This window comes from Seriola dumerili, unplaced genomic scaffold (genome assembly GCF_002260705.1).
Source record: "Seriola dumerili isolate Sdu_G_001 unplaced genomic scaffold, Sdu_1.0 BDQW01000291.1, whole genome shotgun sequence".
In the NCBI taxonomy this organism is placed as follows: Eukaryota; Metazoa; Chordata; class Actinopteri; order Carangiformes; family Carangidae; genus Seriola; species Seriola dumerili.
The window spans coordinates 507666-528843 of record NW_019174546.1 but is presented as its reverse complement, the minus strand read 5'-3'; the positions used below and the strand labels follow the sequence as shown (position 1 = coordinate 528843).

Here is a 21178-nt window from a genome sequence, read left to right as displayed (position 1 = left end):
AGTATTACTATTACTTGTACTAATGCAGATACTACTGCCTCAGCTAACGATTGTTTTCATCATCCATCAGCTGCCTTTTATTTTCTCAAATACCTGATGAATCACGTTTGTCTACGTGAAAAGCTGTGAAAAATGTCCATTGTAATGAACCACAGCCCATTATGTGTCCAAATTGCTTATTTTATTCAACCAACAGCCCCCAAAGGATATTCCGTTTACTATCATGACACGTTTCGTATTATGACACGAAAATCCTCAAATCGTCACATTTGAGAGGCTGAGAATAACAAATGTTTGGTGTTTTACTTACTTTAAAATAAGTCAGTTATCAATTGATAGAAAATAGTTGCCAATCAATTTACTGTCAATTCCAGTGGCAATACTGCTGATGATATCCACATAAAATTCCTACAACTAATCATGCCACTTGTTTCTTATAAATCAAATATTTCAGATATCAGAGGTGCAAGAAGTACTCAGATCATTAACCTCAGTAATAAGATCAATACCAGGAAAATTAAACCCTGCATTCATTTTTTGGGTTGACTTGAAACTAATGTTAACCATTATGGTGTGTTTAGCATCTAAATATGGTTTGTTGTAGACTAATCTACCAATGTATTTTGTTAAATTAGTTAAATATTTCTCCCAGAAATGTGATGGGCTACAAGTACACACAATTTGGAAATAATCAAGAGCATGTCTGTCCTGTTTTGTAGGGACAGTACATGAGCAAATTTCCCCACCAGTTATTACTTTCCACCATTTGATATCACATGGTTCATTGTCAGTGACATGCAGCTCTATTTACATTAAACTAAACATGATTCCACATTTACTTAATCAGCTAAATCTAGTCAACGTATCAAAAAATATGTTCAAAATGCAGGAAAACTGTCCCTGCATTGTGTTGCATTATTTAATAGTAAATTATCAAATTATGTACAATGTGTTAACAGGACTTTACTGTTGTAGCTGATCAGGGATCTGAACTGTTATGTGCTTTGCATCTCAAGAGCCTGTCACTGTATGAATAGTAGTGAATTTATAAAAGATCAAAGAATTGCACTGATTTGTCATTTGCTTTATTCACCACCAACCTGTGACCAAAACCTTAATATGAAGCTTATATTTTGCTCTCAGCCTCTGAAAGTTACGCATCCTCACCACCTGGCTGATTAGGACTAAAAAGCAATGACAACCACCCTCAGAGTTTTAACCTAGATGACAGATTCTGAGTTTCACAACAGCACCAATGAACACAAAACAAGTAAAGGAGGGGCAACAGACTGTGTGGTGGGAGGAATTTATTCACGTTATCAAACAGCTGTACATCTATTTGCCTTTCTTGGCCTTGATCTTCCTCAGGTAGAACTCAAGCTCCTTGCCTTCCAGGACGTAACCGTCAGCCCTGCCGCACTGGCCGGGTCTGGAGGCGATGCAAGCTGCGGGAGAGAAGAGAAACGGTGATGAATGCGGATAAACTTTCTCAAACATTTTATGCCAACTGACTGAACCAACATTTGGCATAATAGGTTCTGGCAAATTAAAACTAGCCTACAGCTACTTGTGCTAATAGTGTCATGGCAAGTCCAACTTGTTTTGCACTAGTAATAAACAATATAAAAATGTGATAAACATGTTCATAAGTGAACTAACAGAGTCACTAAACTGACAACATAATCAATTTTCAGTATTGGCAGTTGGCAAACCTATCATTCATGGGCTTTCACACTCTTCCTGTATTCAACTTTAGTGTGTGTTGAGTCAAGTGTGACACCTAGTGGTAAGATTCTTTATTACAATCTGGTCCAGTGTTTGACTTAATATCAAACTGGTTTGAAATTTTTCTGCACTGGACCAACCCTACAACTGTCTCTACAATGGACTCGCCTTGTTTCACTTTAACATATTCACACATGGAAGCTTTACAGTACAAAAAGCGTCTCATCTGTTGCCCACTAAGCTGTTGGTGCGCTTAAGCAAGGTATGTGTGCAAGTGACCCAAATTCTGCAAGTTTTCACAGAAAAATCAAAAAGGCACGAGATCCCCTCGGGTGAGACTGGGTGGCTTTCAGGAAAGCCTATCAGTGGTCAAACGTTACAAAATGTTGGTACAACTCAAACTCTACATTGAAGGCTGCCCAGGACAGCCGAACACCACAAATGTTGGACCTACCAAGCAGTTTTCCCTGCTGGAACTGCTCCTCCAAGAGGGGGCTGATCTTGGCTGTCTTCTTACGCTCATCGTATTTCTTCTGGGTCCTCTTTGACCTCTTCTTGTTCAGGACCTCTTCCTCCTCAGGAGTCTACAGCAGCAGAGGAGACGAAGCTTATTAGATGGCCATGAAACACTTGTGAGACAGATTTACACTTAAATTGGTTGCTAGTACTGGGATATTTAAAATGTATAAGTAACACTGCTGGAGATCTCGCTGTAGGCAACAGGTCTTTCTCAGAGTCTTTGCTATCACCACTTTCATTCAGTAGCAGAACTGGACAAAGTTATCTTCATGGAAAGACGTGCAGCAGATCAGGTGTGATAACAAAAAGGGCCTCTAGTGAATGTATTCACACATAAAGCACTTGAAAACCTAACCCAAAAAGTGTTTCCATATACACTAACTTTACAAAAATACAATATTTGATTTCATTAAGTCACACTGATTTGATATACCACTCATCAAAACCAGCAGATCTACCAACTTAATACAGACTACAACTGCACCAATTATGGCAATATATAATAAGAGAAGCAACCTGACTTCTCAACAGCATTAGGCTGATATTATGAGATGAAATGCCAGCTTTGTGTTGATGGAACAACACAACAAATTTTCAAGTTTATATGCATTAGGATGGCCCCATTTCCACTTAAGACTTAATTTTTTTTTTTTTTTTTTTTTTTTTAAGCATTTTAACCTGCAAATAGCCATCCAAGCATCACTCAGTAAAAACTAGGTACTTCCAAACGTTAGCATCTTCCCAACATACCAGCTTGGCTCCCTTCTTGCGTCCCAGAGGAGTGGCGTAGTGAGCCTCATACCACTGCCTGTAGGGAAGGCTGTCAACGAGGACGATGCAGTTCTTCACCAGGGTCTTGGTTCTGACCAGCTCGTTGTTGGAAGCATTGTAGACCACATCGATGATCCTGGTCTTACGTGTGCAGCCTGAGAACACAAACGCAACCCCTGTCAGCAAAAGCACCCTTCCCATTTCATTTGACAACTAATTCATTTTGATAAAACTTTTGAAAATGCATATCAATAAATTAAATGGGTCTTATCAGAGTCTTTGTTATCACCACTTTCATTCAGTAGCAGAACTGGACAAAGTTATCATCATGGAAAGATATGCACAACATCAGAGAGGGCTCACATGGTCCCATGAAATCAAAGGCGCATTGAAGATAAACTTACACTCAGAGCCCCATGAGAAGTTTCCAACATCCAACCTCAGAGCACGGTACTTCTTGTTCCCACCACGGACCCTCACTGTGTGGATGCGACGAGGTCCAATCTAAGGAAACGAATGTTTCATGTGTTACAATACAAATACCTTCGACTCAGGCTACCTATGTGCAAAGCCTTCATTTTGAGGGTTTACAGAATGAAATAGCACCATGTATAGGCACTTAAGCGTGTCAGTGTAACTATGACAAGTCCTAACATTGGTAAGTCCAAAGCTTTGAACCAAAACGGTCCAAAAAAAGACCTACCTAAGGTCACGTTTTCATCACCCACGCCACATCACATCAAACTCAGTATAAAGAGGTAAATCACTGGATTTTACTCACCTTTGTGTTTGCAGGAGGGCGCCCGAGCTCATACTTCCTTTTCTTGTGGTAGGGCTTGCGTTTACCGCCGGTCTTGCGGCGTTTATGCCAGTTATCCCTTGAGATACCTGAATGAATGAAAAAAGTAACAACCAGGAGTTAGATCACTGGACAATTTTCAGGATGTTCACCACAAAATTATTTACTATGCTTGAGTAATCAGTTCTCCAAGGTAGGGTTGTCCGCAGTTTTAATTCGGATTCCGCATGAGAAGTTTCATCATGTCACTCAAGCAATAGTTTGCAACCATCAGAACTACATTTTCAAGTGATAACCCTCTGTATCTAGTACATGATAAAAATTTCTCCCAGACTTCGATTCCAAGAAACAATATACGATTTAGAGTTGCAACTATTAGTCAAGAGACAAACCAAATGAATTGCCTTGAATCAATATATTCAAAAGATGGTTTCTATATACGTAAGATAGCAAGACTTTAAAATGTTACCGTAAGCAACTTTATGAAGTTACCCCTACAACGAAATCACTTTTAAAGCAAGAAAATACTTAATAAAAGTAACCATTAGTTACATCCCTAATGTCTGTCTTTAACTAATGTAACAGTCAATTCCCATGCAAAAACTGTTCTGTTAACTAGTCTTACTTCATTTTAATGGCAATTTCTTTATCTTCTACTATTGCCGTTAAGAAGCAGCATGCTTCTCATTAAACTTAGGCACGCCTTTGTTATCTTACTAGTAGCAATAGCTATGATCTGTAAATTATGTTAAATGCACAAAACTACTGACGGAAGAAACAAAAAATATTCACAGCATTTCAGTGCAGCAGCATGACATGATCGCGGCCAGTCCTTCAGCTAATGCTAAGATAAGCTACCTGTTCGCCTGGCGTTCTTAAATCTACTAGTACAAGCAGAAGACAATTATTAAACAAATTACACGTTAAACAAGCAACACTGAATCCTTCTAAAAAGCCTCAAAACTCACAAACAACAAAATGGGCCTGTTTTCGACCACACTTAAACAACCACCGCTAACTACAATGCGAGCAGCCATCTTGCCTCAGACATCCACTACAAATTATTTCAATAAAATAAAATCAACTGACTACAGAAAATAAAGATAAAGCTACATCTGTTCAAATAACATTTAGCTTCAATATAGCCAACCATTATCGGATTTTTCCTTCTTTTAAACATCAGATGGACAAGGATTCTCCCTCCGACCCGAGCATGAAAACACGTACCCATTCTCAGGCGCCGGCTAGAAAGAGGAACCGTAAAGGATCATGGGGAGGTTTGAAGCCACGTGTTCTCGCGAGAACTAACGCCACCCCAAACGAGATTTTCTTTCAACAACGTGGTAGGATCATAAACTGTGGGTAGAATGTGAATTATTACACACAAATGCATTTTTATACACAAATTCCACCTTTGATAATAATATTTTAGTCAATCAATTATTTTTATATACTATAACGTTATGTGTAAATCTAATAACACATACTTGTGAAGGAAGTTTATTCTTTTATCAATATAATACCATTTGAGATTATTATATTTATTATAAATATATCACAGATAAATATCTCCTTTCACTTATTGAATAGATATAGTACTTAGTACTTACATCAAGGTCCTCTACTTCACTGAGGCTTTAGTGTTGTCCCTCACTTTGTGGCTAAATGAATATGACAAAGGAACTTTTATTTATTTTTTAAATATATTTCCTTTAATATAATATTGAACTGTTGCTCTCTGAATACTTATGACTTTCATAAAATTAATTGACAGCCATCACCAGTTCATTTGATACAGATAATTCACAATGTTAATCAGTTTTTTTTTATCTATGACCTATAAAAATGTAAGTTTTCTCATTATTTGTTGCTTCCTATTTTATTTGTATAACATTACTCATAAAGAAACTTTCCCAGCAGTCCAATGTCTTCTTAATATGTCCCATTGACATTGACATGCCTGTCACAACTTGTAAAAACAAATTTGAACACATCCATTCATTTAATATTTCATTCAAGAAAGACGAGGAGTTGTTAATAAAAACCCCAGCACCACCTCCATGTTTCCATATAGTTCTTTATTATATACAGCTAGGATTAATTGGCAGTTGTGTAGATATGGTGATAAACTTGGCAAGCTTTCTCCATTTGTTCAGTGAAGCAGCAGAGAGATCACTCTTCCCAGGGGCTCATGTCTGTATCGATGGCCACACAGTTGTATGCAGCATAACGCAGCTTCTCTTCGCAAACTTTTGCACTGCAGGGCAGAACAAACAGAAGAGATATGAGGCAATAAATGTACAATAGAAAAATAACTTTACAAAAAAGTTATCCACTTCATAAGCTCTCAGAGTTTCAACAACTTTACGATAATAGCAACTGGTAACTTGTGTATTGTTGCAGCTCCCAAAAATCAGGTTTGTATCAAAGTGCAATGTGGACATGTGCATGTAGTAAATGGTAAACACAATTGTATATTTAATGTACACATCAACATATTGTAACAGATACTGCATTTACAAAACACAGAACATTTGTATACCTTGGATAGTTGGGTAAATAAAGAGTGCTGGAACATGTGGAGGACTGTGGGAGTGAGTCTGTCGTTTCAGAGCTAAATCAGGAAAAACAGAGAAATGAATAGCATCATGTTTCATTGTAAGCTAACTTAATTTGCTGCTTTGCTATGAATACCAAAAAGCAATTTTGCTTTTAGGGATGTACTTTCACTCACCCTTGCTTATCAGGGAAGACGTAGATAGGCGCGGGAAGACGACTTCTACCAGTTACAAACCTCAGAAACCGGCTGCGATCCTCTGAAAACAAAATTCAAAACCACTGTCAATCACTCAAAAGAAATGTCAGTTCATAGCCGTCATCTCATCAGTAAAGCAGAGGTTTGCTGCATAGATTCAGCACAACTACACCAAGACACATGGCAGGATTCAAGCTACATAGCAAGCAACATTTGACATGTTGTAAAAGACATTGACTAATGTAAAATGTTGCCCAATAAACAGTGAACTGACCATTGGTAAAGTTTGTCAGCGCTTCCCACAAGTACTGCACCCTAACGTCACTTTGTTCCAGGTCTTCATATCGTGCTGGTGGAAAGATAGAAACAACACTGATGCATTACAATGACGCAGAATCCTGACTACATTATTTAATTCAAGAAGATCTAGAATCAAGCATCTACTGGCCCTCACTTGCTGACTAAAAGCCTCTTAAAAAGGATAATTCTGTTGAACATCCAAATGAAGTGGTTTAGATGATCTGACTAAATGTTTGGCTTGGTAACATCATGTTTGATTGGACTCTGTTGTTGTGATGTCACTGTGTTGCCAGATCTTAATAACAATGTTATCTTATCTGCTGGGAACAACAGCCAAAACAATGAAAATAAGACTCAAGCCATAATAAGCCAGAATTACTCTTTAATTTTTCCAGATTTTTGTGTAAACTGTGTGCAAACAAGTTTAGTTTACTTAGACACAGCGGTGCTTTGAGCAAAATATCATGGCAATCAATTCAAGAGTTGTATAGATATTTCACTCAAAACCAATTAACACCAAAGTCAATAAGATTCATCTGGAAATCGTAAATGTCTGGACCAAATTTTGTGCCAATCCACTAAGTGAATATTGAGATATTTCACAGGATGAATGAAAACTTTGAGTTCCTATTAAGACTAGAGGAAAAGTCATATGGATTCATCATCTGGCTTCAGTAAATCTCTCCACAACACAGTGTCATCTCTTCAATCAGAGCAGAAAATGTGTGCTTATTGTCAGAGGGACTTAGAAAACGCTCCAATTTGGACACTCACTGAGTCGTTTCAAAGCTTCCACAGTAATCTCAGGGTCTCCGCACACTTTCTTTTCCACTTCCTGCCAGGTGAGCAGGTCCAGCACCGCCTGAGGAACCACCTTCAGCAGCCCCGCCTGCATGGCAGCAATCTTTAACACACAGAATATCATCAGGCACATGCTCAAACAACAAGACAAAGTCTGACCACATTCACAGCAGCGATGTACATGAAGGCAAAGTGTAACAACGCCGAAGTCAGACCTGCTTCTTGCTCTCCTCCAGCCGAGCTTTCTGCACCAGGCGGACGAACTCACTGCGGTCCTCGTAACGAACTGCCACATTACTGCCGCCGGGGATGAGCTCCACCATCTGGCCGTCACTCAGCAGGGTGGTGTACACTAGCTCCTCCCCGAACCGGAACTCATACGTCTCTTGGTCCATGTTCTCCATGGCCTCCAGCAGGTTTACCTGAACACACATCCAAATTTACCTTGAGGCAATGACTCAGCGTACAGAATACACCAGAAAAAAGATTATTCATGTCAGACAGACAGAGATTATTCTGATTATTCTTTTAATGGTATTTCCATTTGAATATTGGATATAAAAAAGGAAGGGAAAATGCAAACTATACAATCTAGTCTGCTGAGACACCAGGGGACACAGACATAGGGTTAAGATTTACATTGCATGACTGTCAAGCAGATGCAAATAATTTGAATGTCCTCACCAGAACTGAGTCTACAGCAGGGAAATCTTTACTCCAGCTGACGGCTTCCCCAGTCAGCTGCTTCCACACCAGCCCAGGCAGAGCCAAGACCTGCAGCGTTGGACACAGAGGTAAAAAAAAAAATCAAGTCTATACACTCATCCATTCTTAGTTTATAGCAATGCAGACCACCTACAGTAGGTGGAGAGTGGGCATCACTCACCAAGAAGTCTTTCCCTCTGAGAGCAGCTCCCATGAGCTGACCAATCCACTCATACTTGTGGAACTCTTTACAGGACGGGTTGGGAACGTAGTAATCTCTGGCCTCTAAGGAGCCCTGAGAGAGCAGCAAAAGACAGTCTAAAAAGGAAGCAACATCCAGTGTAAATCCTGTCTGTGTGCAGGCAGTGCTAGCCAGTGATTACCTGGTTGGATGTGCGGGAGAAGAAGGGCAGAGGCATGGGACACTCAGCTGAGCTGGGGCAGAGCTCCTCAGACATGTCTGCCAGACTGTCGCGAAATCCACCTCCCTGGTCAATGATTCCCTCTGCAATGAACTTACACTCCCACCACTGGTCATAGCGAGCAGGCCATCTGATGAAGCAAGAAGATTTAGATTTGAATGCTCTTTAATGAAAGAAAAATCTGAAACTGAGATGGAAAACAAAAAAAATGCCCACCTATAATCCAAGGTCTTCTCAAACTTGTCTGATGGCTTGAGGCCTTCATACACCTGCAAGCAGAAAACCAAACTTATAAGGCAACAGTAAAAGCATCGTCATTACATCACAGAGTCACACAGATGGTCAAATGAACAAACAAATGATGAAATACGATCCATGTTTATTGGTAAAATTTGAAGTTTGACTCAGCAGGCAGCAGTAAGAGTCTGGTCATTACCTGACTGAACACAGCGTTCTTGCAGCTCAGGTCCAGAGACGGGTTGTCTCTGTGCTCCATAGCCAGACGTCTGTTGATGTAGAGTCGGGGCATGAAGTTTGGCTTACTGGTCTCAGAGTCCTTCAGGCACTGAGTGATGAGAGCTGAGCGGCGCTTTGACAGCAACAGGAACTGCTTTATGCTCTAGAGGGTGCCAGACAACACAAAGAAAAGCCTATATTGTAAACAGACAAGTTTAAAGATGCATCTATATGTCCGCATATATCAGAATGGACTTCTTCCTGTAGAATCGGTTTAAAGTGGGCCGTAATGATAAAAAAAAAAAGCATTCTGGTACCTTCGATTAACAAGTTAATAAATCTGATTGGTAGTTTACATGATAATGTGGACCATCTAAAAAACCATAAAGTTTTTACCAGCCCTGTCAGTCTCTTTCCCAGCCGTCTCTGCGTGCCTGTCATTTGTGGTGCGCATGAATGTGCTGCTTGCATGTTCCAGGACTGTGCACACTGTCATATCTAATCCATCAATGTATATTTACTCTGAATTTGGTGGCCATTAAAATGTTACAAAAAGAACAGCTGTTAGGGGCTTTTTGCTGTTGATTTTTATTCAGTGATCGTTCTGTGTATTTTAAAGGCTTTAAGATGACTCACTTTGATTTGGTTGAAGGTGCCCAGGCTGTAGTCCCAGGCCGGCACCAAGTGTGGGAGCACACTATCCAGGAGGCAGATGAACCTGCAGAGAACGAGACGGATCAAAACAATCACCACAAACACTGAGAAATGCTTTTTCCTTAATGCTTACTGTCAATTAATACAATCAGAGAATTGTGTCTGACTTGTTTTTCTGAGATTTACATAATTTTGAAAATGGAATTTCACTGTAAACATGTCACAGGTTGATCAAAAACAAAATTTTATCAGATTTTTAAAACCTTCTGGACATGTACTTAACATAATGTTTTCTGAGCTCTTGCATAAAAATAGGGACAAATGTTTAACTGATGATATCTATAATGACTCTAAGGACCCCGGCAATGTGATGAACGTTGACCTACCTCTGGATGACTAATGCTCTGCGGTACAGGACGTCGGGCGGGGTTCCCTGCAGACGGGGGTAGCGCACCAGGTTAGAGGACTGAAAAACATCAGCATTCAGACCCAGGTCCCTCTCGCATGATGACTTGATCTTCAAGCCTCGGATCCGGACATCTATACCCTCGTCTGTGAAAGCAAGTGAGAAGAGACTGTTTCCAATCCATTATATCATGATATCAGATGCTTTTGCAGCCAAAGAACCGAACAAAATGTATTGAAGTGTTTAAAATCACAGGAAGTATCTGCTTAAATATACACAAACATGTAAAAAGCCTTACCTCTACATTCCTCAATGCGGATTTCAATGACAGGCAGGTGGGATGTCATATCTTCCAGCACACACACTTCTCCAATCAGGTTGCTAGAGGCAAACAATTATAGTCAAACTGACTGAAAGTATCTGTCAACTTACTAAAGATGAATAAATGGCTTACAGTGGGAGACAAATGTGCTAAATAATAACAGAGGGTTTTTTGTAAAAATATATTGGAAAAATTATTTCCAAAAGGCTCACTCATCTATGGTGACATCACTCAGTTTCTTCAGGTTGTCTCCCTCTCCTCCAAACACTGTGACTCTCTTGGGCATGTAGTTATCGTCTGTTGAGTCCACGGTCAATATCAGCTTACTGGAGAGCGAAGAGAAGCCCATTATAAACAAGAAAAATAAGTCCACAATTTATCTATCAACTAGATTAAAGTTCATATGAGATAGCTCTCATCTTAAAGCAAGCATTAAACAAGCATTGTTTCTTTTATTCACTTAGTTGCTCTGCAGCTGCTTACTTGACCACAGTGCCCCTCTTCATGTGCAGGCGGATCCAGTGTTGTCCCTGCATGCCGTCGCTCTCCCAGTAAGTTTCAGTGTCACCATCTGTCAGACAGCTCGCTCCTCCACTGGGATCCTCCTGTCAACAAATATCAGGGCGGTCTGATGTGTAAAACAATTCACTAACATTTGTTATTACAGGTTTGTACACAGGAAGCAGCATCTCACTTTAAGAATCACCACTGTACATGCCATTTCTGTCCAATGTGTAACATCTTCAGGCAGAGGATGCCAACAATAAACTGTTCAGAGTGTTTGATTGCTTGGTGTTAATACTGATTTATTCCAATAGCTTTGTCTTGAGTACAAAATTTAAAGAGCTCAACAACTCAAACCCTTAAATCCGTGTTTTTGGAAGGACCAAAGGTCTAGACTGTTTAAGATTGTTTCATAGAGGAAGAGCAAAGAAATAAAGAAACCTGCAGCATGTACGTGACTCACTGAGCATGAAGAAACATCGATGCTAGTCACACACTGCTTCACGCTCCCCAGGTTCTCATCCTCTTTCCCTATGTGGTCATAGAAGTAGTGCACCAGGTCCTCGTCACATTCGTATGTCCAGGTGGGAGGAACATACCTTGAAGATTTGAGAGAAAAAACATCCTAAATTGAAAGTCTGCTGCTGTAGAAAAACATCCCGAAGAAGTCCTGACACTCACTAATTTGACTTCACACAAAGAGGCTCACCTTAGCTTCTGGACGGCGGCGTCATCACATTCAGCAATTTTGGGTTTGGCGCCGATGTAAAGCGCATTCTCCACATCCACCACCTGCTCCCACCTACTGCAGGCTTTGTGGTCGTAGCCGAGGAGCTGCTGCTGCCTGCTGACGCTCTCTGGTGACTCCACGGGCACCAGCCTGTCGCCTCCCTCTGTGTGTTTACACACCAGGATCCAGCCTTCCTCCAACTCCTGACCTGGACGGTGCTCCTCCAGCTGCTCCTGGTAACACACATGGATGTCATGTCATGTCATGTCAACATGTGTTTTCCCACTAGGGAAATTCCTGTTTACAAATCTGCATTAGGTATTAGGTTTGTATTCAAAACACAGCATTTGTAGTGCAGGACTTCTACTAATGAGTGAGTCTAATGAGTAAATGAGTGTAGTTTACCTTATTGATTTTGACCCACAGGCCCTGGCTGTTGCAGTATTCTTCGCCTGTTGTCCGGATACAAGTCCCTTTCTTTGGTTCAATATTGTACTTGCATGCTCTCTTGCTGTGGGGGATCTGATGAGGACTTTCAAAGACTGAGACCAGGGTTTTTCCAACGGTGGAGCCTCCTGCAGCTGCTCCGGAGGAGGCGGAGGAGGTGGATGATGAATCCTTGCAGATTTTGTAGCACACCTCTCTGGGGACATAACACAGACACTCCGGCACCGGCTCGCTTCTCCTGAAACTCTCAATGCACCTGTTCAGGAAGCGAATCCTGCCGAGCAGCAGGTGAGGGTTGTCGCCCAGGGACATGATGATGATGGTGGGGCTGGTAGGGTGACAGTGACAGTGACAGTCAGCAGCTCAGCAGCAGCAGGAGGGGGGCGTCAGCTGACATTACACCACTGTCCTGGATGCTCCTGTCAAACAAACCCAAACAAAACCGAACATTCGTCAGGAACAGAGGCTTCCATTAACAGCAACCAAACCCCGTGACTTAATCATATGTTTAGCTTTGCACACAGAGTCTAAGAGGCCAACAACCGATTTATGAGCGACCAACGTTTCCTGACACTGCCAAAAAAGTATCGGCTTCTTTTAAACGTTAAGAGTGAGTAAGCAAACGTTAGCACGCCGGCTAGGTGTTAGGTAAATGACTGTATCCATAGGCGTTTACGACGGCTGCTATCAACAAAACCGGGTGTATAGACACGTCAAATTTGGTAAGAAGTGAAGGAGACGAAAATGATTTATGAGCTAAGAGGCAGAGTGTTGTCTAGAAATAGTAGCTGTTAACATACCCTTACTGCTGGTAAGTGTTTTAAATGTGAAACTCGTCTATCGATCGGTGTTGAAGATTTCTGCGGATATCTGACAACGCGGAAGAAGACTTTTGACCCTTTCGAACATCCGTGGTTTTTGTATTTCAAAATAAAGGTCTCCCATTTCATTAATTTGTTTATTCACTATGCAGTCTACGTTCATTTTACACATTTAACTACAACATTTTTTATTTATATGGACTATACCTATATTGAATTAGATGACTGAGCGTCTAAAGCTTTTTGTTTTATGCTCTTCACAATATAAGCAGACCACGTGGAGTAAAGTAAAAGCATACCTCCCATGCTGCATGGCCGCACTGATTATACAGTTTCGTGCAGTGGTGTGGTGCAACGCTAGTGCTTCAGTATAATTTTATTTTTGAGGTACTTGTACCTTACTAGAGTGTTACTACTACATTTTATGATACTACATCGCGAGGGAAAAATCTACAGTGTTTGCCGTTTATTTGGCAGCTAAAGTTAAAAATTACTTTGCAGATATCGCATATATTACACGTGATCATCTGTTGTATATTAAACTAATCTAACAGGAAATAAAGCAGTCAAATTATGCTCAGTCTCATTCAGGTACAACTATAATATGCTGTTAACACATTAGATGTAATGCATTAACGATGATCATTCAAGAAAACAGGTTATATGATAATATAATACTTCAATCAAAAGGACTGAGACTTTTGCTTAAGTAAAGTTATGAATGCATGACTTTTATTTTTACATTGAGGTATCACTAGTTTTACTCAATAGATTATTAAATATATGACTGGACTTTGTGCATCAGCTTGCTGTCATGTGGACCTGTGACATATTGAAACAAGAAAACTAAAAGACTGTAAAAAACTGTATTAAACTAAAAGTGATTCTTTTTCACAGTATTGTCACATAGGGATGATGTGGGTAATGAGGCTAGACGGGAAAAAGATGCCAAACCAGATTTGGGGATAATGATCTCAATTTGGCTCAGAGTTTGTGAGCTGTTGATGTGCAATAACAGTGTGCAGCTGTGCATAATGACCTGAGATTATAACATATCTCGAAAATTACCATATTAACAGAAACCTTTTGCTTGCATTCATTTTCAGACTGTCATAATAATATATTTATTTCACAAATAAATTCACTTGCGTTAAATCAAAAAATATTTCATACAATAACAGTTTTCACTTTTGGATACAAAAAAAGGGGTTACAGCACAGTCAGGTTATTTTCACTAGTTATATTCCACTGCAATTTTAATCAATGTCTTTTCTTGTTCTTTGTGGTTGGCGGCACTGACGTCACCCTCAGGGGAAACATCAGCATCCTCTTCCTCGTTTGGGTGTGATGAGACGTCCATCAGAGAAGTGAGGCTCCCGCCACGCAGGATGCCTTTACCCCTCTGCAGAAGACTGTCGAGACCATCACCCAGAGAGCCCTTCAGAGGGAAATACTGTTTCTGTACAGGAGCGTTTTCAGGCTGGTGAATCTCAAGATCCTCTGCACTCATCCTGCAAATAAGGGAGACAGTTTGACCTCAAGTTTTGCAGTGGTTGCGTTTTTTTTTCTGGACTGTGCAGCAGCAGCAGCAGCAGCAGCAGCAGCAAAAGGTGAAATATAAAAGGTGAATATTAGGTAACCTCATGTCAAAGGTGGAGCCTTTGAAAGCTGGTTTGAGAGTCTCTGCTGCTGTCGACAGAGTGTAAGGGATGGAGAAATGTCTCTGTGCCCAGTGCTTGTCCTTCACAATGGGAGCCAGGTTCTGGTACATGTCATCCACAGCCAGCATCGAGACCTACAAGAGAGAGAAACAGAATTAAAGTGAGGCCAGTTAGGACTCATTTTAGATGTTTACAGTGGTTGTACTGGAGGGAAACCTTGAGAGGAAAAACCTGAATGTTTCGGTCGATCAGCTGGTTGGTTTCAAAGTCATCATCGTCCTCGCCAAATGGATTGATGATCAACTCCCCAACCTACAGAAAGGACACACGATGAAGTCGCTCTGTGATCACCAAATCATAACAAAACCTGTTACTGCAAGTCATACATGAATGTGCTGTGTTACCTTGAGCCAGCCAGTGTAGAAGAAGAACTGCAGCAGGGTGAAAACAGGGACGTACATGTCCAGTTTGTGATCCTTGTATCCCTTCTCAGGGTTCAGGAATTGTCGGCCAATCAAGCAGAAGGCAAAAAAGGAGTAAACTGCAATAGTTACTACCTGCACAGACAAGCAATAAGACGGTGATCAAGTCAGTTTTATAATGAATTTTGGATTTATTTTGTCTAAAGGTGATGAAGTATGACTGCATTTCAAAATAAAACGAACGAGAGGAAAGATGAACAGCAGCTTTGTCTTGTAAAACCGCTCAGGCAGATTGACTGCTGATCCTAGTGGTGCAGGAAGTATTTAGATCCTTTATTTAAGTGAAATCACTAATCACACATTATAATAATACTCCATGAAAGTCCTACATTGTTACATAAGTAAAGATATATAAGTAAACTCAGAAAACTGTACTTATAGTAATAAAAGTAAAAGTACTCAGTGCAGAGAAATGACTCCTCTCAGTGTTATACTAATATATTATTAGATATATCTAATAATACACTATAATAATTATAATAATATAATAACACTATATCATTAGATTATTATTTTAAATCATGCATTAATATGCAAGCAACATTTTTACTGCTAATGGAACAAATGTTACTATTTTTTGTAAGGCTGCAACTATAATGATTATTTTTATTCTTGATTAATCTGCTGATGATTTCCCCGATTAATTGATTGATTGTTTGGTCCATACACTTCAGATAACAGTGAAAAATTCCCATCACAATAACCTGAAGTCCAAAGCAACGTCATAGCGTGGCTTGATTAATAAAATTATGAAGAATAATGACAAAGAAGAAGCAGCACATCATCACATTTCAGCGCTGGAAGCAACAAATATTCTGCTTTTTTTTTTTGCATGAAAAATGTTTAGCATGTAAAATCTTGAAATAAAGTACAATATTTCCCTTTGAATGGTGATAACACTCAAATACACAGCACTTGAGTAAATGTACTTAGTTACACGTCACCACTGGCTCATCCTACCTGAGTGTAGACCAGAGGGATGCTGATCCAGTCATAGTGGAACAGGAGGCTGCACTTGCCTCTGTACTTGTTAAGCTCCTGCAAACACAGCAGAGTATTTTAAACACTCACAGTTGGGTTGTGTGTTATTTAGGATCTGTCTGTTTCTCATTTGTAAGGCATGGAAAATGTTAAGAGTGTATAGTTGTTTCATTGGCCTGCAGGAAAGGAAACAAAAACAAATCACTGACGTCCATCAGAAGCCTCAGAGCTATGTCGTCCCTCACTCGACCCTCCTCTCTCGCTCTGGCTGCCAGGTTTGAGAACCACGTCAGAGGCATCCAGTACTTGTTGAAATCAGAGTGCAGCGACTCAAAGTTTTTCAGCTCATGCGTGGTCATAAATCCTGCACACACGTTACACACTTTGGTGTCAGGTGTAAAAGGTAATCGATATTCGAGTTCAAATTTTCAGACAAGCAAATGTGGAAATGATTATATTTTACAAAACAAAAACATCTCCATAAAAAAAAAAATCAGTTGACAGAAAATTAAATAGCAGCTATTTTGATGATCAAGTAATCGTTTAAAAGTAATTTCTTTAAGCAAAAAAGCCAAATATTTGATGATTCCAGCATGTAAAAAGTGATATTTTTAAAAGTAATTTTAACACGATAGTAAATTCATTTTCTTTGGGTTTGGGACAAAACTGACATTTGCAACATGAATTTGGGGCTTGAGAGGCTATGATTAATTGCAGCCATAAAAGTACATCATAAATGAAGTGATGCTATTTACAATGCAGAGAGAGAAATATTTGAATTAAGAAAAATGTAGATATCTTAATGGAACAGAACTCCAAACTTAGAGTGTTACATTCAGTATTGTCTCATATTGTATGAACCCATATTTTACAGCTAATAAAACCCTCCGGTGTTACAGAAGTGCAGTGCAGTAACGACAGAAAAACATATTTATGTGAGATGGTTGGAAAAAAAAAAAAAAACCCCGCCATAAAGTCTTCAATTAAAAATGTCCAAACAACACGAAATACACTTTGTGTGTGGCTCCACTGTTGGACTCACCAGCCTCCACAATGTGCTCCAAAGTGGGGAAACGCTTGTGAACTCTTGTGCTTATGGAGCGGAGAATAAGAACTGAAGATAAGTTGGCGTATCTCATGAGTGTCCGTCGCAGCAGACGACCCCTCTCGTCGGCCCCGTGGACGTTTCCGGACACCACCATCATCAGGTTGTCAGGCAGCGGGAAGCTGGTGTACTGACCCCACCAGCGGTTGAAGGCCAGGCTCACATAGAAACCTGGGACAGAAAATATCAGTGAAGGCGACGTGCAGTGTCTTCTGACGTGGCTTGTTCAAGACGGATCCAGTTCAGTCGGACTTACCGAGGACAAACAAAACAGGGATAAAGTTGGTGTTGGTGAACTGATCACAGTAAAGGGCGATACGCTCAAACAGGTCCTGCTGCTTTGGCGAGAGGAGGAACCTGTGAAGCAGATCAAACTTTTCCAGCGGGAGACAAAAGCACTAAAACTTGATCACACTGCGGCAGAATTAAAAGATGAAACCAGTTCATTTACCTGTAAAACACACTGAAAAACAGATACACCCCACAAAACACCAGGAAGTCCTTGTAGAGCAGCCTGTAGATGCTCCCCTTCCACCTGAACAGGAGCTTGGAGAAGCCACCAAACCTGACGTCAGCCACCTCCAGTGTGTAAGAGACTGTCATCTTTACTGTGTGTAACAGCAGAAAATTCCTGCAAAAATATCATAAAACAAAATACTGATTCTGTTTGAAAAGTGTGATACATTAAGCATGATGTATACATACAAAAAAAACCCCAAGAAACCTTAAGCTGCGTCTTACCTGTGAAAGCAGGTGTATCACCTGGTCCTGTGCTGAATCCTGTTGTCCTGGGAAGAAGAAAAGTTCTTCCTCTGGGTTTCAATTTAAACGTCTCCTATGTGCAGCCATAAATTAACATCTTAAATTTATTACCTGGGAACCTCATGCCTAAAGAGATACACACCTACAGTGACTGAGTGTAGTGGAAACAACCTCTTGCTGAAGTACGCTGCGTCAGTGATCAGTTGTCATTATATTGGTTTAAGTTGTTACCGGAACTTTTCTATAATCTGAAAGGCTCTTACTAACATCCCCACTGTTAATAAGTATTGGTTATTATTCAGTGACAATTCTTTGGAGTTGATAAAAGTCTCCAAAATAGTCAACAGTCTCAATTCATCAGTTAATTGTTTTGTGTACTAATTGTCAGAAAAGAATATGCCCCAGCACAAACGACAAAAAGCCAAGGTGATGTCTTCAAACTGTGTGTTTCATGTGAACCGAACAATTCAAAACCCAGATATTCAGTCTATTATCACATAAGAAAGCAGCAAATCCTCACATCTGACTCACTGAAAATAGGCACCGTTGGCATTTTTGTTTTAATGAAAAAAAACAAACAGACAAACAAACAAAACAATTATAATAAAAACACTTAACAAAACCAGAAATACAAAGTGTTGCAAGGAAAAAGGGAAAATGGATACTTATACTGTACATGTACAGTAGAGTTTACTTGATACAGTACACATGTTACACGTGTGTTCATACAGTACATAAACCTGCCTGCATACACTCATAAATACACACATGGAGACATATTTACCTAAATTCAACAAAGGTTATACATATTTATATATATATATATAAACATATTATTAAAAAAAAGCTCAAAATAAGAATACATTAAAAAGAATACAGGAGAAGTGACCCTCTCAGCAGATGAAGTATTTGCTCAGTCAGGAATGCATTTGGTACAAAAACAGACTTTGTGACTCGGGTGTTGTTAGAGGCCATAATAAACCAATTACAGCTGGTTTTTACAAACAGGACCTCATGTCCAAGACCAACATTTCATTTTATGAAGATCTCAGCTGTGAAATTGGATTTAGAAACCTGTTTTCTTTTTAGCTTTTAAATCCATTCAGTTTGAATTGGAGGTGGGCCGATCTCACAGGCAGTGTTTTAAACTATTTATTGAAATAAAGAATATAGTGGTTAGCTGTGTCACTTGTTTTAGGGTTTATTTATTCTAAAAAAACATGGTCTACTGTGCTTCTGTTTTACCTGTTAGAGTATATTTATTGCTGTCATTTTATCTTTCTGGTCTTGTATGTGAACCTTGATTATTCTCTTTATATGTTAGAATCTATTGTAAGTCTGTGTTAGAAGCTTTTAAACCTCTATGTTTTATTTCTGGCCAGGACACTTCTGTAAATGGGTTTCCAATTTTAGTGCGGTATAAAACGATTCGGATATTAACGTGTTGCTCTAAATTTTTAATAGGTTTTTCACAGGTGCTACAAAAATCAACCAAGTACTTTGGACCTGTTATCTCAGTGACTGTAATACCCTGCCATAGAAAATCAAACAAAGCACACACAGATTGATTGCACAGCGGATGCTTTTCAGTGTTATTTACTGTTCTGGCCATCAGTGGCTGTGATTACATCAGTCCAAACATCTTTTGCTGGATGATGCAGATAGACTGTCAGCTGGCTCCATCCCACCCGTCTCTCAGCCTTTGTCATTGGCTGCTGCAGCTCCACTCACTTGTTTGTTTTTCACATCGTTACAGCAAGCCCACTGTAAGTCACACTCTTTTTTTTTTTTTCCCAGCAGGGTTTTATCTGCTGACTCTGTTTGCTCTCCCCTGACATGATATTTATGAGGCCATCCATCCTCCGTCACAGCCTGGACAAGTGAGCGTCGTGGACTTCCCTGTTCTCTGCCTTACTCTGTGCCACTCCTTCAGCTGCAGTAGACTGATGAGCCTCAGTGTTAGTTCGCTTTTTATTGCACTCATTACCAACAGATTTATGCATTTGCCACAATGAAGTATTTTCAGCATGTACAGTGCATTTACCTAATAAATGTTAGTTTCCATTCCCGTCACTAGATGGCGCTGGTGTGTCGTGCAGCACGGCTCCCGGCCTCAGCCCTGAGGCGTCACTGTCTTTATTTATTTCATAAACAAAGACACCCAAAGGCTGTTATATTGACAGAAAACAATAAAAAGAACATTTGACATTGTAAATACTGTGTTAGATGTTCATTTATAATGTCTCTTATCTGAGGACGTATGGATCAGCTGATAGTAATGCAAACTTTGTCTGTTTTTCTTAGAGCTATGTTTTTATATTGTTGTTTATACGGCTCATAATGTAAATATCCTAATTTCCATTTCTTATTGCTCTTCTGTCAGTGAAACTATTTACTAAATCAAATATTTTACACTTGTATGTTTGCGTTTCATTCCTGTGTATCCGATGAAAACACAATGGCCGGTCAGTGATCTTGATCTAGATGAAATTCACTCCAAGATTAACATCCACGGATACTCCAACAACTGTTTCTGCCCACTCATTTCCTGGCCTCAGCTACTGGATATACTGGTCGGGAGGCTGAGACCTCTGCGAACAGGACAGGGAGAGCAGCTCCGTGCCGATCGTTTTTTTGTAACCCAATGCAGTAATTACAGCTTCCCACGGTGAGTGAAATTAGAGCTGAAATGAAAAGTAGGATTTCAGGTAGCTGGGGGCCGACCTGGGTCATTGTCGGGTGAGACAGAGCTGAGGGGCCACAGAGAAAGATCATATGAAAAAGATCTGGAGCAGTGAGCTAATGACACACTTTGGTTTTTAACTTCATCTCTTGTGTGTTGTGTTATTAATCAACATCATCAAACACAGTCCTGAGGCAGAAATCCTGAAAAAAAACCATTTAATTTTCTTTCAACAATATTCAAAAGTGTTGCATACAAAAAAACGATCGAGATAGCGCATCTGAAAGCAAAAACGTAAAGATGGGGATCAGTGCTTTTATTGTGTCATACCAGTTCATCCATTTTCTTTTTTAAATGAAGAATTATT

At 39.9% G+C, this 21178-nt stretch overlaps 3 protein-coding genes across 3 annotated transcripts; all 3 read right to left on the bottom strand.

The window, feature by feature from the left end:
• Positions 1-1290: 1290 nt before the first annotated feature.
• rps8 (ribosomal protein S8) lies at positions 1291-5098 on the bottom strand. Its single transcript, XM_022758162.1, has 6 exons — positions 5042-5098; positions 3797-3903; positions 3420-3519; positions 2995-3170; positions 2180-2309; positions 1291-1445 (listed from the first exon to the last, which is right to left on the bottom strand). The coding sequence occupies exons 1-6, from the start codon at positions 5043-5045 to the stop codon at positions 1336-1338; spliced, it is 627 nt and encodes a 208-aa protein (XP_022613883.1). The 5' UTR covers positions 5046-5098; the 3' UTR covers positions 1291-1335.
• A 777-nt stretch (positions 5099-5875) lies between these two features.
• On the bottom strand, positions 5876-13194 carry hectd3 (HECT domain E3 ubiquitin protein ligase 3). The gene is made up of 20 exons (XM_022758029.1): positions 13117-13194; positions 12275-12735; positions 11849-12102; positions 11603-11738; positions 11119-11240; positions 10848-10961; positions 10612-10694; positions 10294-10459; positions 9890-9971; positions 9234-9416; positions 9014-9066; positions 8759-8927; positions 8557-8670; positions 8355-8444; positions 7886-8092; positions 7644-7773; positions 6844-6918; positions 6549-6630; positions 6357-6428; positions 5876-6071 (listed from the first exon to the last, which is right to left on the bottom strand). The coding sequence occupies exons 2-20, from the start codon at positions 12626-12628 to the stop codon at positions 5987-5989; spliced, it is 2571 nt and encodes an 856-aa protein (XP_022613750.1). The 5' UTR covers positions 12629-12735; positions 13117-13194; the 3' UTR covers positions 5876-5986.
• A 1177-nt stretch (positions 13195-14371) lies between these two features.
• On the bottom strand, positions 14372-18142 carry best4 (bestrophin 4). Its single transcript, XM_022758226.1, has 10 exons — positions 18108-18142; positions 17818-17997; positions 17623-17723; positions 17304-17537; positions 16471-16625; positions 16241-16318; positions 15203-15355; positions 15030-15110; positions 14778-14932; positions 14372-14648 (listed from the first exon to the last, which is right to left on the bottom strand). The coding sequence occupies exons 2-10, from the start codon at positions 17967-17969 to the stop codon at positions 14372-14374; spliced, it is 1386 nt and encodes a 461-aa protein (XP_022613947.1). The 5' UTR covers positions 17970-17997; positions 18108-18142.
• Between the last annotated feature and the right edge of the window lie 3036 nt (positions 18143-21178).